The following is a 13,570-nucleotide window of genomic DNA, read 5'->3' as shown; positions in this document are numbered from 1 at the left end:
AAGGGGTTGCTCTTAGCGGCTCTTGGAGCACAGCCGGCCATCGTGTGGCATCTTCTGATGTCCGATCTGCACTTAAAGCAATTATAAGAATATGTCACCGCCACTTAGCTTACTTAACAGGCCTGGAGCCTGAAGAATGTCTCCAAACACCTTCAAGCTCCTAAGAGAAAAATCATCGCCAAATGTCTGCAGTCTCCTAATGCAATGTCCTCCACTGTAATTATTTCACTCCTTCGCTCCCGTCTGAGACCAGTGAGGGGAACGGAAAAAGCTCTTTTCTCTTTAGGGCTCTGTGACGCAAGGCTCTCCGCAGTCCATTTCGTCATCTCCACCCCTTTTCGCACCCCAAGAAAACCTTCCCGCAGTGACCCTGATATTTTCCCGACCAGGCGCGAGCCGGCTTCTCGACCCCCACTCTTTTTCTCCGGACGCGTGCCTGGGCCCGCGACTTCCGCGGGCGGCAAAAGTCTGGAAAACCCAGAGGGTCGGCGCCGCCTCCTCGACGCTCCGCGAGCTACACGCAATCTGGTTGTTTACTCTCAGCTCCAGCTCCTGTCCGCCACCGGCGGGGTTCCAGAAGCGCCGGGCTGACTGTCCGAGGCTCGCCTGGGGCCTTGCGGGGTGGCGGGGCGGCTGCCCAGGACGCGGGGAGGAGGGCGGCAGGCACGGCGCGGGGATGCCGCGCGCCGGGCGGCAGACGGGTCCCCGGGGGTGTGGCGAGCGCACTGCGAGCCCCGTCGCGACGCCGGGCCTCGTGGGCGCGCACCCTGTAGCTTCTGGCCTGGACGCAGGCCGCCGCCACCTCTGAGCAGCCCTCCGCAGCGCCGCCTCGGCCGAGCCCCGGGACGCGGGCGGGGGGACGGCGGGGGCGTGACCGGGGCGCAGATGCAGGCGAGCCAGAGGGCGCCGCGCCACCGCCGCGCGGGGTAGCAGCAGGGCAGCCGGAGGGGCAGCGACATCTGCGGGCGGGCGGGCGGCCGACGCTTCCCGGAGACGCAGAGCCGATCGCGCGGCCCGAAGACGCGGGGCGCAGCTCGGCTGGGTGGGCCTCGCTCCCCGGGGCCGGCCCGCCCGCCCGCTCGCCAGCCGCGCCCGCGCCCCGGCCCCCAGCGCGCGGCGGGTGCTCGCGGGCCGCCGCCGAAGCGACGCCCCTGGCAGCGCGCTCACGTCGGTCCCACGGCTGGCGGCTCGGCGACGTCCGTGGCTCTCGGGTTCGCGTTTGTCAAAGCACCTCGAGCGACTCGGAGAACCCGGTTTGCCCACTGGGGACGGTGATTGTTCTTGTTTCTTGCCTGGAGAAAGTTACTCCGACACTTTTGATCTTCCGTCCCCAGTGAGAAGGAAAAGGAAAGCGTGGTCTGCCCACAGGGAGCGGGGGTGCAGGGGGCGGGGGGGGGGGGATCCTGGCAAAGGGACCCAGCCAGTTTTAGCCAGAGCGGCGAGTCCAGCCCACTGACACTTCAGCCCCGGAAAGGGTTAACCGCATCCAGCCGGTTCGGTTTACATGTAAATAGAGAGCAGCTGCTCCGCGCGGGCCCCGGCTGGCCCTTTTAAGTTTTTGATTGGTTGCCAATGACATCACCGCCCGTGTTCTAACTCTGAGGACCCGGAGCGGCGTCGGATAAACCCTCCTTAAAGAGACGAGGCCACGCCCCCGGCTCCTCCCCCCAGGCTGCCCATTGGCCGCGGGCCGCTGTGAGGCCGCGGTCAGCTTTCTCCGGATCCCTATTGGCCCAACGTGCCGTCGGTCGGCAGCCGGCCCGCCCCCCCAGAACCTTACATTTACAGTGTAGCAAAAGAGAAAGTAACTATGTTGCTGCTGGAGATCAATGAAGCCAAGTGAATGGGGGCTGAATGGGCGAATCCATAGCTGAAGCGGAGCGCCAGATGGTGGAGGGCTACGCTTATTTATGAAGTAAGTGGAAGTCACCGCGGCTGCTCCCGAGAGCCTGGGAGTGTAAGGCGGTGTGAGTGTGAGTGTGAGTGAGTGTGTGCGATGCGATGCTCACGGGGGAGCCACAGCAGGTGAGGTTAGAGGGTTCCGGCTGTTGGCTCACGCTGCCCTGTGCGTTTACTCTGTCTGCAGTCTAGTTGGGTTTGGAGAGAAGAAAAAATGAGGTTTGTTGGGATGCTTTGCGGCAGTTTTAAATGCCAGGGGCTTGTTCGTGCGCTCTGTTGCGAAGGGGGATAAGCGCCCAGGAGTGGGGAAGTAGCATTCTCGAACGACTTAATTTTCTTTCCAGCCCCTGCCTTGAGGTGGAAGGACGACTAGCAAGGGAGAGGGGGTAGCTCCGTGTTTCGCTGGGAGGTTTCCTGGGCCAGTCTGGATGGTTTCACGGGCAATATATACGCCCGACCCTCTGCTGCAGGGATGCAGATCTCTTTATACACTCCGTGCGCGCGCGTGTGTGTATGTGTGTGTGTGTGTGTGTGTGTGTGTGCGCGCGTGTGAGCCGCGCACTCCGTGTGGAGGTGGGGGTCCCAGCCTGTGTCTCCGTGAAACACGCTTCTGCGTCCCTCGCAAAGGAAACGGGCTGTTGATCCCGGGACGAGCCCTACCTGGTAACACAATAGCAAAGACTTTCCCAGCTTGGTCCAGCTGGGAAACAGTTATAGCTTCTGGAATAGTACTTGCTCTTCAAAAAAAAAAAAAAAAAAAAAAAAAATACTACGCAAGGGAGGGAGGGAGGAAGAAGAGAGGGAGGGGGGAGGGAAGGGGATGGAACCTTCTCTCCCATCCAAAGGTGGGAGAGAGAAACCTGAGTCGGTGGGGATCTGTGGACGTGTTGGGTGGGTGCCTCTGTGTGTATGCGTGCGCTCGCGTGTGGATTCTGCCTGTGACACTTTGGCTCTGTGTCAGAGAATGGTGACGGTCGTGTGTAGACGGATGATAGATGACATTTTCCCAGCCATCTCTTAAAGTTCCTTTAGGTGAGCGATTCTTGCATGGGGTTTGGTTTCTTTTCTCTGTGCATGTCTAATAGCAGAGGACCCAGGAGGGTCTGGTCAGAGAGTGCCCCTGTGCCCACGGGAAGGAAGGAACTGTTCCTTTGCAGGCGTCCTCTCATGAAACAGGAGGTGGACCTAGCGGGCAACCCTTCCCTGCGCCCTTTAACAGGGACCAGCTAATTGGGAAGTCCTTTCTACGGAGTTCATCCTCTTCAAGGGGCAAGGGTCTATCTGTGGGGGATTGAAATGTCCTCTATGGTGGCTGCCTGCCATTGAGAGAAGCTCTGGGATGCACAGCGTGTGCCAATAGAGAAATGAAGGAGGGAGGAGAGTCGAAGTGGTCCTTTCCTTAAAGGCAGGAGTGGGGGTGGGGGGGGGCGACGAGGTTGGCAGCAGAGGAGCAAAGGGTGATGGGTCCGCCAGAGCTGAGGGGTTACAAGACTTGGCTCCTTGGCCCGAGGCTTTGTTTCGGGACATTTCGTTCGCAACAAAAGGGGAAATGCAGATTAATTTATAGGAGACTGACAGGAAACATGGGGGGGGGGGTTAATGTGACCGTGCTGTGCCTCTCAAAGGAGTGGGAAGCGAGACTAGCTGCTGGTTAAAGAGATTCACGAAGGGGGACACTTTCATTCTGATGTGCAGAAAGTTGCCATCCGCCCCCGATGTATATTTAGCTGCTGTATATTTTGGTGAGCCATGCCAGCGCTCTTGGTCATTGCTTTGCCTTTGCAGCGGGTGAGGGGATGAAATGGAAAGTATGTAAGGGTGGACAAGTGGCTCTTTCTCAGATGGCTGCCCGATGCTTCTGCCCAGGAGATGAGGCCCAGAACAGATGCCTCTGAAGAGCCTTCCTTTCTGTCTTCAGCTTGTCTGAGTCTTCGTGCCTTTGCTGTCTCCGAGGCCGACCTTTGCTGTGGGTCCGCGGAAGGTCGTTCGTCAGCGTTGGTGTAGATGGTCCATGCAGCCGTGGACTTGGTGACCACGTAGGCGGGGGCCCTCAGGTTGACATCCTCTTGGCAGCTCTAAGGACGAGCTCCAGGCTTGGAGAGTGGCGTGGTAGAGGGCCCTTGGGACCCCTTCCCTCAGAGGGAAGCGGAGACCTTGCCCAGGTTTTGGAGCCGACTGCCTTTTGTGTCACGTGACTTTATTCTCTCTTTCCCCCCTCCCCTTCTTTACAGACTGTCTTGAGTTCTTCTTGAATTGCCAGTTTTCAGCCTCCTCATGCCTCCGTCTCCTTTAGACGACAGGTTAGTGGTGGCATTGTCTAGGCCCGTCCGACCTCAGGACCTCAACCTTTGTTTAGACTCAGGCTACCTTGGCCCTGCCGCCCCCGGCAGTAGCAGCCGCCCTCCGGTCATTGCCACCACCGTCGTGTCCCTCAAGGCTGCGAATCTGACGTATATGCCCTCATCCAGCGGCTCTGCCCGCTCCCTGAATTGTGGATGCAGCAGTGCCAGCTGCTGCACTGTGGCAACCTACGACAAGGACAGTCAGGCCCCGACCCAGGCCGTCGCCGCTGCCATCGGAACCTCTGCCGCCTGCCCTGCCAGCCAGATGGTCAACAGCAATGAGAACGCAGGCCCTTTAAGTCCGTCAGGTGGGGTGGGAAGCCCTGTGTCAGGGACCCCCAAGCAGCTAGCCAGCATCAAAATAATCTACCCCAATGACCTGGCGAAGAAGATGGCCAAGGGCAGCAAGAGCCACCTGCCGAGCCAGGGCCCCGTCATCATTGACTGCAGGCCCTTCATGGAGTACAACAAGAGTCACATCCAAGGAGCTGTCCACATTAACTGTGCCGACAAGATCAGCCGGCGGCGACTGCAACAGGGCAAGATCACTGTCTTAGACTTGATTTCCTGTAGGGAAGGCAAGGACTCTTTCAAGAGGATCTTTTCCAAAGAAATTATAGTTTATGATGAGAATACCAATGAGCCGAGCCGAGTGATGCCCTCCCAGCCTCTTCACATAGTCCTCGAGTCCCTGAAGAGAGAAGGCAAAGAGCCTCTGGTGTTGAAAGGTAATGCCCTCCCTGCCCCCTTCCCCCGCGCAGTCCCGGTCAGCCTGGGTCCAGTGCGGGTTCGGTCTCAGAAGTTCCGGCAGCCTCCTTACACCCTGGCGACCCGAGGCCAAGCCAGGCTTTCTTCTTCTCGTCTTCCCTTCTTGGCCCTTCGTTGTTCTGGTAAGAGTGAGAAAAGCCCAGTAACACAGAACTGGAAGCCAGAAGCCCTGGGTTCTAGTCTCGATTCAGCCGCTCGGTTGCGTGGTGTAAGCATCTCACCTCTCTGAGACTGTTTTCTCATCTTTCTAAAGAGGGGCTTTGTGCCACCAGATGGTTTCTCAAGTCCTAACTGGGCTGGTAGCACCGTTCCACTCAATAACCAGCTGGAAAGGTATTGTCTCTCAGATTTAACCCAAGTTGATGGAACGGAGGAAGCAGCAACTATGGTGAACTACAAGTAAACCTACAGGTACCAGTTCTTTTGGTGGGGAAGCTTCTTCCTCACCTCTCTGGCCAGCTGGGCTTTTAGGTGGTTTATAAAGTGACCTTCAAGAAGGGCAGAGACCCTTCTTATAAGGCCCCACAGAAAGCGTTAAGTGTAGCCAAAACGTGCATTCTTCTGCCAAAGCTCCAGGGGGACAGAGACATTTTTATGAAACACCTCCCCAACCCGTTGTTCTTTCTGGCCTCACCTGGCAACCGTTGGCATCATGGCTCCTTCCAGGATGGAGTGGTGGGTCACTTGCCCACGTACCCTGGATGCGGCATAACTGTGAGGTCAGCGTTGCTGAGCCCTGGCAGGAAGAGTTAGTTACCCACTCTTTCCTGAGTTCCTTTTCACCCAGGGTTGCCGAACCCAGCAGGGGAGCCCTCATCTGGGATCTGTCCCGGTTGCTCCTCCTTGGCGTCCGATATTGTCCTTTGGGGCACTACGCACTGCTGTGCGTCTTCGGTGTCTTCTGTCCTTTGGTGGTCGTGAGAGACAGTCATCCTCTCTCTTTTCTTCTCTTGTATCTAGAGCTAAGGTATACGGTTTCTGGGCCACATCACCACCAAGTCTCCTGAAGAGTGTTGACCAAAGGCATTGCTGGGTTCCTTTAAATACCTTCCATATTTCACTTGCAGCAGGCCACCGGGATGAGCAAGTCGGTCGTTCTGTCTTTGTGTGACAGTTCCGCCACTCTCCTTGTCTTCCCAGTGACGCATTCTGCCTTTTCTTAAGTAGTGTTGTTGGAAATACGGTTCTGAATTGCTCTGATATTGTCCCCCGATCCCATCCTCTCCTGAGCTCCTCAAGCTTGCTGACACTGTGCTCCCACAAAGGCACAACTTTTCTTAGGGTCGGTGGGGTCTGGTGGGAAGGAGAACATAATGGCGGTCACATCCAGAGAGTTTCAGCAGGGCCCAGATTTTTTTGTTGTGGTTGATGGGTTTTCTCAGGGTGACGGATATATTCAGGTTTCCCCTGTGGAGGAAAATCTGTGTATTTTATCGTTTCCTATTCTGGTTTGGTTGACTTTGAGTAATTCCCGGTAGGCTTACCCAGCTAGTGTTCTCTCACCACGGTCTTGGCTTGTCTTGTCTTTTTTCGGGTGGGAAAAAATACGACCTACAAATTTCCCGTTTGTAATAGTGGGGAGCAAAGAGAGGGGCTAGCCGGTGGTCGTGCGGGGCATCTCTTTGCTCACGTAGAGGAGAGGTTGTTAAGAGACAGTAGACCTTTTTACGTCTGTATGATCTGAGGGCAGGCATCAAACAGTAGAAATGAAGATGACCCTGACCTTGAACACGAGGGTGATTAGGAGGAGTTGGAGATCCTACCCTCTCGTTTGCAGCGGACACTGTTGTGTTTGGGGGTGGCTTGTCGATCGCCGGGAAATGAGTCTCCTGGGTGCTACTGATGGAAGTGGGGTACCTCTCCGGTGGATGCAGCTTGAGAGTCCAAGCAGCCTGGGCTTGTTCCTCGGTGTCACTGAGTAAGACTGCCTCAGTGGGGCGGGGCCGGACATGCTGCTGACCTCACCACTGGGCACCCTGGGCGGCCGCCCCGAGGGCGCGTCATTTTCGGGTTGGTGAGACACAGCGGCGGTCGACCTGGAAGACGCGCTGGTGGTAGAGGTTGGATTATTTGTAGTTTTGGGGGCTTTTTCTTCAAGTATCTGGGAAGTTGGTTGAAAATACATAGTTTAGGAGCAAAAGGGCCTGTAATCTAGTTAATTTATTATTGTCATTACCGTTTTGGTCTCTTTTGGGGGAACGGCTTAACATTGGGACCAAGATGGGAAAGAAAGGAAAGCGATCGCGATGAGAACCGCCCCCCCCCCCCTTACCTACGCTTTCATCTGGATAAATAAACCAAACGTTAATCCCGTAGCACCACTGAGGTGAAGAACGGGGTGGGCCTCTCGCAGAAGCGCATGGCCAGCAACTTCTCCCAAGTTCTCGAGTGGGTCAAGCCGACCACTCTGGTCTGGGTTCTCTGCTGGGGTTCATTCTACTAACCCCTCCCCTGGTGATGTAAGATTTTATGTTAGCGAGGTGGGAGCGGTACCATTTTGGAATGAGCAATTTTCGCAGGGAAGCTATGGGGATGAAGGTGGTTGCAAGTCTAAGGCGGAAACTTCTGGGGCCTCATTAATTTCTCTTCAGAGATTTCGGTACAATCTTGGGTAATTTATGGCTGGCCCAACTGATTCTCCGGGTTGTGTTTGTAAACACTGGTTGCTACCCTCCCTGTCCAAGTTTCATGTCCCCCTATTTCAATGCCATGTTCTCCATTTTTGGTGCTACCAAATAGAGTGGCTGCTCAGTTACCATTTTAGTAATGCTGTGTCAGGTTGGGAAGAAACCAATCAGAGGCGCAGAAGCCCCTGGGATTAAGTTACTGTTCTAATTTACAGTCCCCTCCCTGTGGTGACCTATGTCTGAATCTATGTTTTATTCTCAGCTTCCGAAGAATAAATGGCATCAGACCAGTGCTTCTGCTCATCCTGGTGAAAATGATCCAAATGAATAAAAACGTAGGGATTTGCAAAGTCTCTGAAAGGGCCACAATCTGTTTCACCCCAAGTTGCTTTTTGGTATAATTTCTAACCAAACGGAGTAAGAAGACTAGACCGTTCCGGTCCCTTCCTTAATGGGAGCTACCACCTCTGTCATGGTGTTTATAGGGTACCCTTACTTTTCAGGAAAGCTGGATTCAGGGAACTATTTTATCACCGATAGGCCTATGTTGGAAAGCATAGTCTATGGCTTTGCTCCTCTCGAAAGACGGTGTGTGCCTTTAAAACTTTAATAATGATTTTCAAATAGATAGAAAAGTAGAAAAGAGGTTAAAGAGCACCCACATGCCTGTCACCTAGAGTAAACAGTTGTCACTATTTTCCCAATTGGCTTTCTCTTCCTTTTTCGGTTGCTGAAATATTTCCTAGCATAGACCATAATGTATTCAAATATGTTTCACATTGGAACTCTGTGTCTTAGCCTTGAGAAGGCCGGGAATATTTTATAGTCTAGCGTGGACAACATTTGCACTCCTAAAACCTTCAGGGTCGTGTGACCATTTTTGAGAGTTTTTCAAACTTAGAATTCCACTCTGGCTAGGTAGCTCTCAGGTCTGTGGAGAAGCGAATGGGGGAGGGGGCTCTAGGCACTTCCTTGGGGGTCTGTAGGGCCCATGCCCATACTTGCTCTGTGCTGTCAGGATACAAAGACTGACCGACTGCCTCGGTCCCCCACAGGCCTGCTGCCGTGGCTAGAGGTGTTGAGTGGGGAGCAGGGGAAGAGAGGAAATCACATCAGGAAGGCTGATCCATAAGGAAGATTTGATAACGTAGAGAGTTAGATTGTTATACCATAAAACCTTCCATCATGATTCCTGAGGAATGAACAACATAGATTGCACATTTTTCCACAATCACAAAGGATTCTGAAGTTAACACTTCTGGGCAATACTGAGTTTGACAACAAAATAAATGCCCGTGCTTGGAAATCAGGGACCCTGTGACAATATTCTATTCCTGCTTTGTTTTGGGGGGGAACAAACAGTCTTCCTCTTGTCTCTCAGGGTGTTAGGAGGATTTTTTTTTAAGATATGTGAAATCAAGACATACCTACATGCACGAACTCACCGTTGTTATTCTGGACCTCCGCTTACCATCCAAACGTGCCGAACGTTTGCCTTGTAGCAAATGGTGGAGACATTCAGGCGGGATTTGGGATCCGGTCTGTCTGAAGCTAGTCTTGGTCCCCTCTTACCAGCCATGGGCCCTTGGGCAAATTGCCTAATCCCTTACTTCCTTAGTTTCTGCACTTATAAAAGAGGATATAACAGTAGCTAGCTCATAGTGTTAGATTAGGAATCGAAGGAATTCATGTGTGCAAACTGTCTAGACCGGTTTTCATATGTGGTAAGCATTCAGTAAATGTGGCTTCATATTGTTATTACTATTGGTTGGAGAGAAATGGTGGTGCTAGTAAAAAGGCAATCTGTGCTCCTTTGGCAAAGGAGTACAAATAGCAAGCTAGATATAACAGAGAGGGAGAGAGAGGGAGAGAGAGAGGGAGAGAGAGAGGGAGAGAGAGAGAGAGAGAGAGAGAGAGAGAGAGAGAGAGAGAGAGAGAGAGTGTGTGTGTGTGTGTGTGTGTGTGTGTGGTGTTATGGCCTAAAAATAACTTGGTGACTGTTACCTAATTTAAGTAGCATACGATTGGAGTGCCAAATAATTATAAAAACATGTTAGGTCAAGAGGCCAGGGTTATTTGGGCATATCCTAGAGTTATTTATTTGTAGGGGAATCTGTAGAAATGTGATGATAAATCTGTCCAACTAGCATCCCATAACTAAATGATGAAAGTATAAAACCATTAAGCGTCGCTTTTTCTGGCCTCTGGGGCTGATTTATTTTTGGAAGAAGGATTGTAGTCTGACTATAAAAGGGTAGGTGGAAGGAGGGGGGGGATGTGCTTCATTTTCAAAGGTTCTCAAAGCTTTGAGTTGTGAGGAGATGGCATGTGAAGGAAAGGCGGGGAATCGTGGGAAGGCCCGTTCTTGAAGCGAGACCTGGGCCTTTGCTCTCAACTGGTTCACGGTTGCCTGTATTTTGAGCTCTTGGGTATCCTGTCCTTCTTCCTAATTAAGATGTAAGTGAAAGGATGTAAGTGAGCTCCCCGCCCCCCATCCCTGTCCTTGCTTTATCTGTTCCCCATTCGCTGTGTGCTCAGCAAAGTGTGGTTTAGCCCACTTACACCTGAGCTCAGTTCTAGGCTTTTCTATTGACCAACTGTAGGTGTCCTTAGGGAGCTCAGGTCACCTCCCAGAGCCCCGGTTGTTTCTCTGCTGTGAAACAGGAGTAATTCCAACATCACAGGATGAACTGAGACAGCGGAAATCAAGTGCCTGGTGCATGGCTCTCAATGAAGCAGCCCCTGGGCCCTGTTCCCCTACCCCTGTGCCCTTGCAGATCCTCTGAGGTTAGACACTGGTCACTGGGGAGGATGGCAAGTTGCTCTAAGCACGGTACTATGGGAGCATGTTAAATATCAACCACTTGTCCTCACCAATCCAGATCAGTTAAGTTAACCATCTGGCTTGTCAAGGACAAGTTCAAGAAACTCCTTTCCTGGCAGTAGTAGATCATGATTTTAGATTAGAAAAAGGAGGGTAAGGGAAGGGAGTTTTGACAGAATCACAGGCGCAGAAAAACTCTGCACAGCCTAGGTGTGAGCCTTTGACCAGGAGCAGACCCACTCCTCACTCCTTAGGCTCAGCATTGCCACCAGCCAGGCCCTCCTGCCCCAGCCTGGGGGAGCAGTTTGGGCATAAAAATGTGTCGATTTGCAGTGATTTAACTCAAGTAGGTAGGCAAGGATACACTCCACATTAGGGAGAGAAATTCTGAACCCAGGAGAGGTCTTCTCATGTTCTTTGAGCTCAAGATCCCAGTTTTTAGAACAGGAAGGGACTTTAGAGGACCCCTAGTCCCACAGTCGTCCCTGCAGGCTGCCCAGTGGAATCCACTGGGGTGATTTAAAACCTACGATGCTCTGTTCCCACCTCTGGAGATCCTGGTTAAATTGGTCTGGGGTACAGCGTGTGCATAACGCTTCCCTGGTGATTCTGACGTGCAGGAAAGTGTGAGAACCATTGATCTAGTCCAGTCTCATTATGCAGTTACTGAAATGGGGCCTAGAGAGATTTAACTTGCCCAAGGTCACATGCATGATTAATTTTAGAGCCTTGGTCCTCAGTGCTAAAATAGGTCTTGCCAGGTTGGTAGAGTGTGTGTGTGTGTGTGTGTGTGTGTGTGTGTGTGTGTGTGTGATTATCTAATGATAACAGGATCTACTGTATAGCTTACAAATATGAAGTAACATTTAATCAATCATTTTTCGTATTGATACCATTTTTGTTGAATTTTGAGATTTCAGTCTAGAACTATAGGGACCTAAGTCTAAGCTCTTTTGAAAACCAGCAGCTCGTGGGCCCGCTTTTTGCCTGGGTCCTAGATTAATAGGTCAAATATTGACATTGACTTAAACCCATCTTCTAGGGAACTTGATGGTTTATGAAAGAGCTGGAAAACATGTATCAAAATGCACCCTTGTCCCAAAGTATCTCAGGTTTCTAGGGACTTTTTGATGTGTTGGTCTCCATGGATATACAGCCCGTGGGTAGAGGAGATGCATTCATTTGTTCAACAAATATTACTGAATGCCTTCTATGTGCTGGGCACTAATTTTTGAGCTGGGGAACCTGTAGCTGTAACCCTCAAAATCTAAATGCTAGCATGGGAGCATATACAGACCAGGCCAGGATATTCCAGATCCTTTCTACCTTGAAGATCATGTACCTGTTTGTTTTCTTCATCCCCTCCTGCTACACAATCTTGTTTAGGGAGCAGTTCATCTTTAGAAATGCCATTCTCCCGGGAAGTACATGTTTGTGAAGCATTTGGCATTTTCCTCCTTTATTTCTCCTTTGCAAGACAAAGTCTGGCCTTTTCTAAGCACATCTTCATGGCCAACAGGATTTCTTTCTAAGGCTTGATCCAAAAAGAAATGACTTTTTAAAAAAATGTGTTGGTTTTTAATGGAAAAGGGAATATGCACTCTCTCTCTGCCTTAGGAGCTCAGGGCTGACAGGCCTTCTCCAAGCATTAGAGTGGAACTTTGTAATTTGGACCTAATTTTGGACATGTTGCTGATAGGAACGGACTGGTGTTTATTTTTTCCTGCATGCTCTCGACGAAAAGAGGGCATGCTAAGCAAACAAGCGTTGTAAATGATATTTCAAAGACAAGGTTTTAGCCTGCTCAGGGAAAAAAAAAAGAAGAAGATGATGAAGAAGAAGAAGAAGAAGAAGAAGAAGAAGGAGAAGAAGAAGTTTGCAAGTACAATTAAAAACCACTCTAAGAGACAGGGCTGGGGTAAAAACACAAGTCTCTGTCATTTCAAAGCCTGCGTTATTTCCCCTAACCATATGGGTCCCTCTTGGGCGAATGTTCGTTGGCTGCGTTTCCATATACTATTTACTCTTCATTCATATTGTATGACCTTACTAATTCAGAAAAATTGGAGGGAAGAGAAAATGACGAGTATGAATCACAGCCTGAATTTTACCGTACATTTTCGAAATGTACATTTTATATTGAAGTTGATGTGTGTTTTCTAATTATGACGTCTTTAACTCTTGAGATGTTTTCATCCATAAGCCAAGAGGAAGATAATAATATCTTTTTTTCTAGCTTGTGCCTCATCTCATCTATTACTTATAAGTGTATACACACACACATATATATATATATTTATACACACACACATACACACACACATATATATATATATTTATACACACACACATATACACACACACACACACACACACACACACACACTTTCCAATCTTTCACCCCAGCAAGACCCCTATTTTATATGTAAATGAAAGGGAAAAAAACCTTGAGCCTCTGCTCTCGGAGAAGGAAATGAGCCACACAGCCTGGTACTTTCATATAAGATAAAGGCTGTGACCCCAAGCCCGGCCTCTGGCAAAGTGGAACAGCACTAACAGGAAGAAAAGAGTTTGTGGATTCATCAAATTATCTGCATTGCCTTTGAGGTTTTATTTGCAGTGAAGGCCTACTCATATATATATATATATATATATATATATATATATATATATATATATTTTCTTTCTTTTTTTTTTTTTAATTCACCTTCTAAGACTCGAATTTCATGGAAAACAAAACAAGGCCGAACATCCTCAGGGCTCCACCAAAGGGTTTCATCGTCTTTGTCTCACCACCCCAACAGGACCCCCGTGGGGCATCTGTTGCCAAATTTCTCCACCAGGTAAATAGATAAAGCTGCCTGGTCCAGGGGTAACGCCCAGCTGGTGTCCCCTTTGAGGCACATCCACTCCTCAGCTCGTAATGGGAGCTCAGCTCCCCTTCTGCGGTGTCCCCAGGTGATGAGGCAATCACCTCTTTGCGTCAGAACATCAGTAGCTACTTCTTTAATACTTCATATTTATTCTATGGAAGGAATCATCCCACACAGTTTGAATCACGGCCCCAAGGTCCACAACCACTGGGCTAAATATCTGCCGCTGTTGCTACT

The 13,570-nt window shown here is 50.7% G+C and overlaps 1 protein-coding gene across 1 annotated transcript in view; it reads left to right on the top strand.

Moving 5' to 3' along the window:
• The first annotated feature begins 1,427 nt into the window (after nucleotides 1-1,427).
• Nucleotides 1,428-13,570, top strand: part of DUSP10 (dual specificity phosphatase 10) — a 40,455-nt gene continuing 28,312 nt past the window's right edge. Inside the window, exons 1-2 of the mRNA XM_003999516.6 lie at nucleotides 1,428-1,915; nucleotides 4,131-4,969. Of these exons, the coding sequence (XP_003999565.2) occupies nucleotides 4,174-4,969 (796 nt within the window). The 5' untranslated portion in view covers nucleotides 1,428-1,915; nucleotides 4,131-4,173. The remainder of the gene's footprint in view (nucleotides 1,916-4,130; nucleotides 4,970-13,570) is intronic.

Source organism: Felis catus, chromosome F1 (genome assembly GCF_018350175.1).
Source record: "Felis catus isolate Fca126 chromosome F1, F.catus_Fca126_mat1.0, whole genome shotgun sequence".
In the NCBI taxonomy this organism is placed as follows: Eukaryota; Metazoa; Chordata; class Mammalia; order Carnivora; family Felidae; genus Felis; species Felis catus.
Note: the sequence above shows the minus strand (reverse complement) of the source record. Positions and strands in the feature narration are given on the sequence as shown.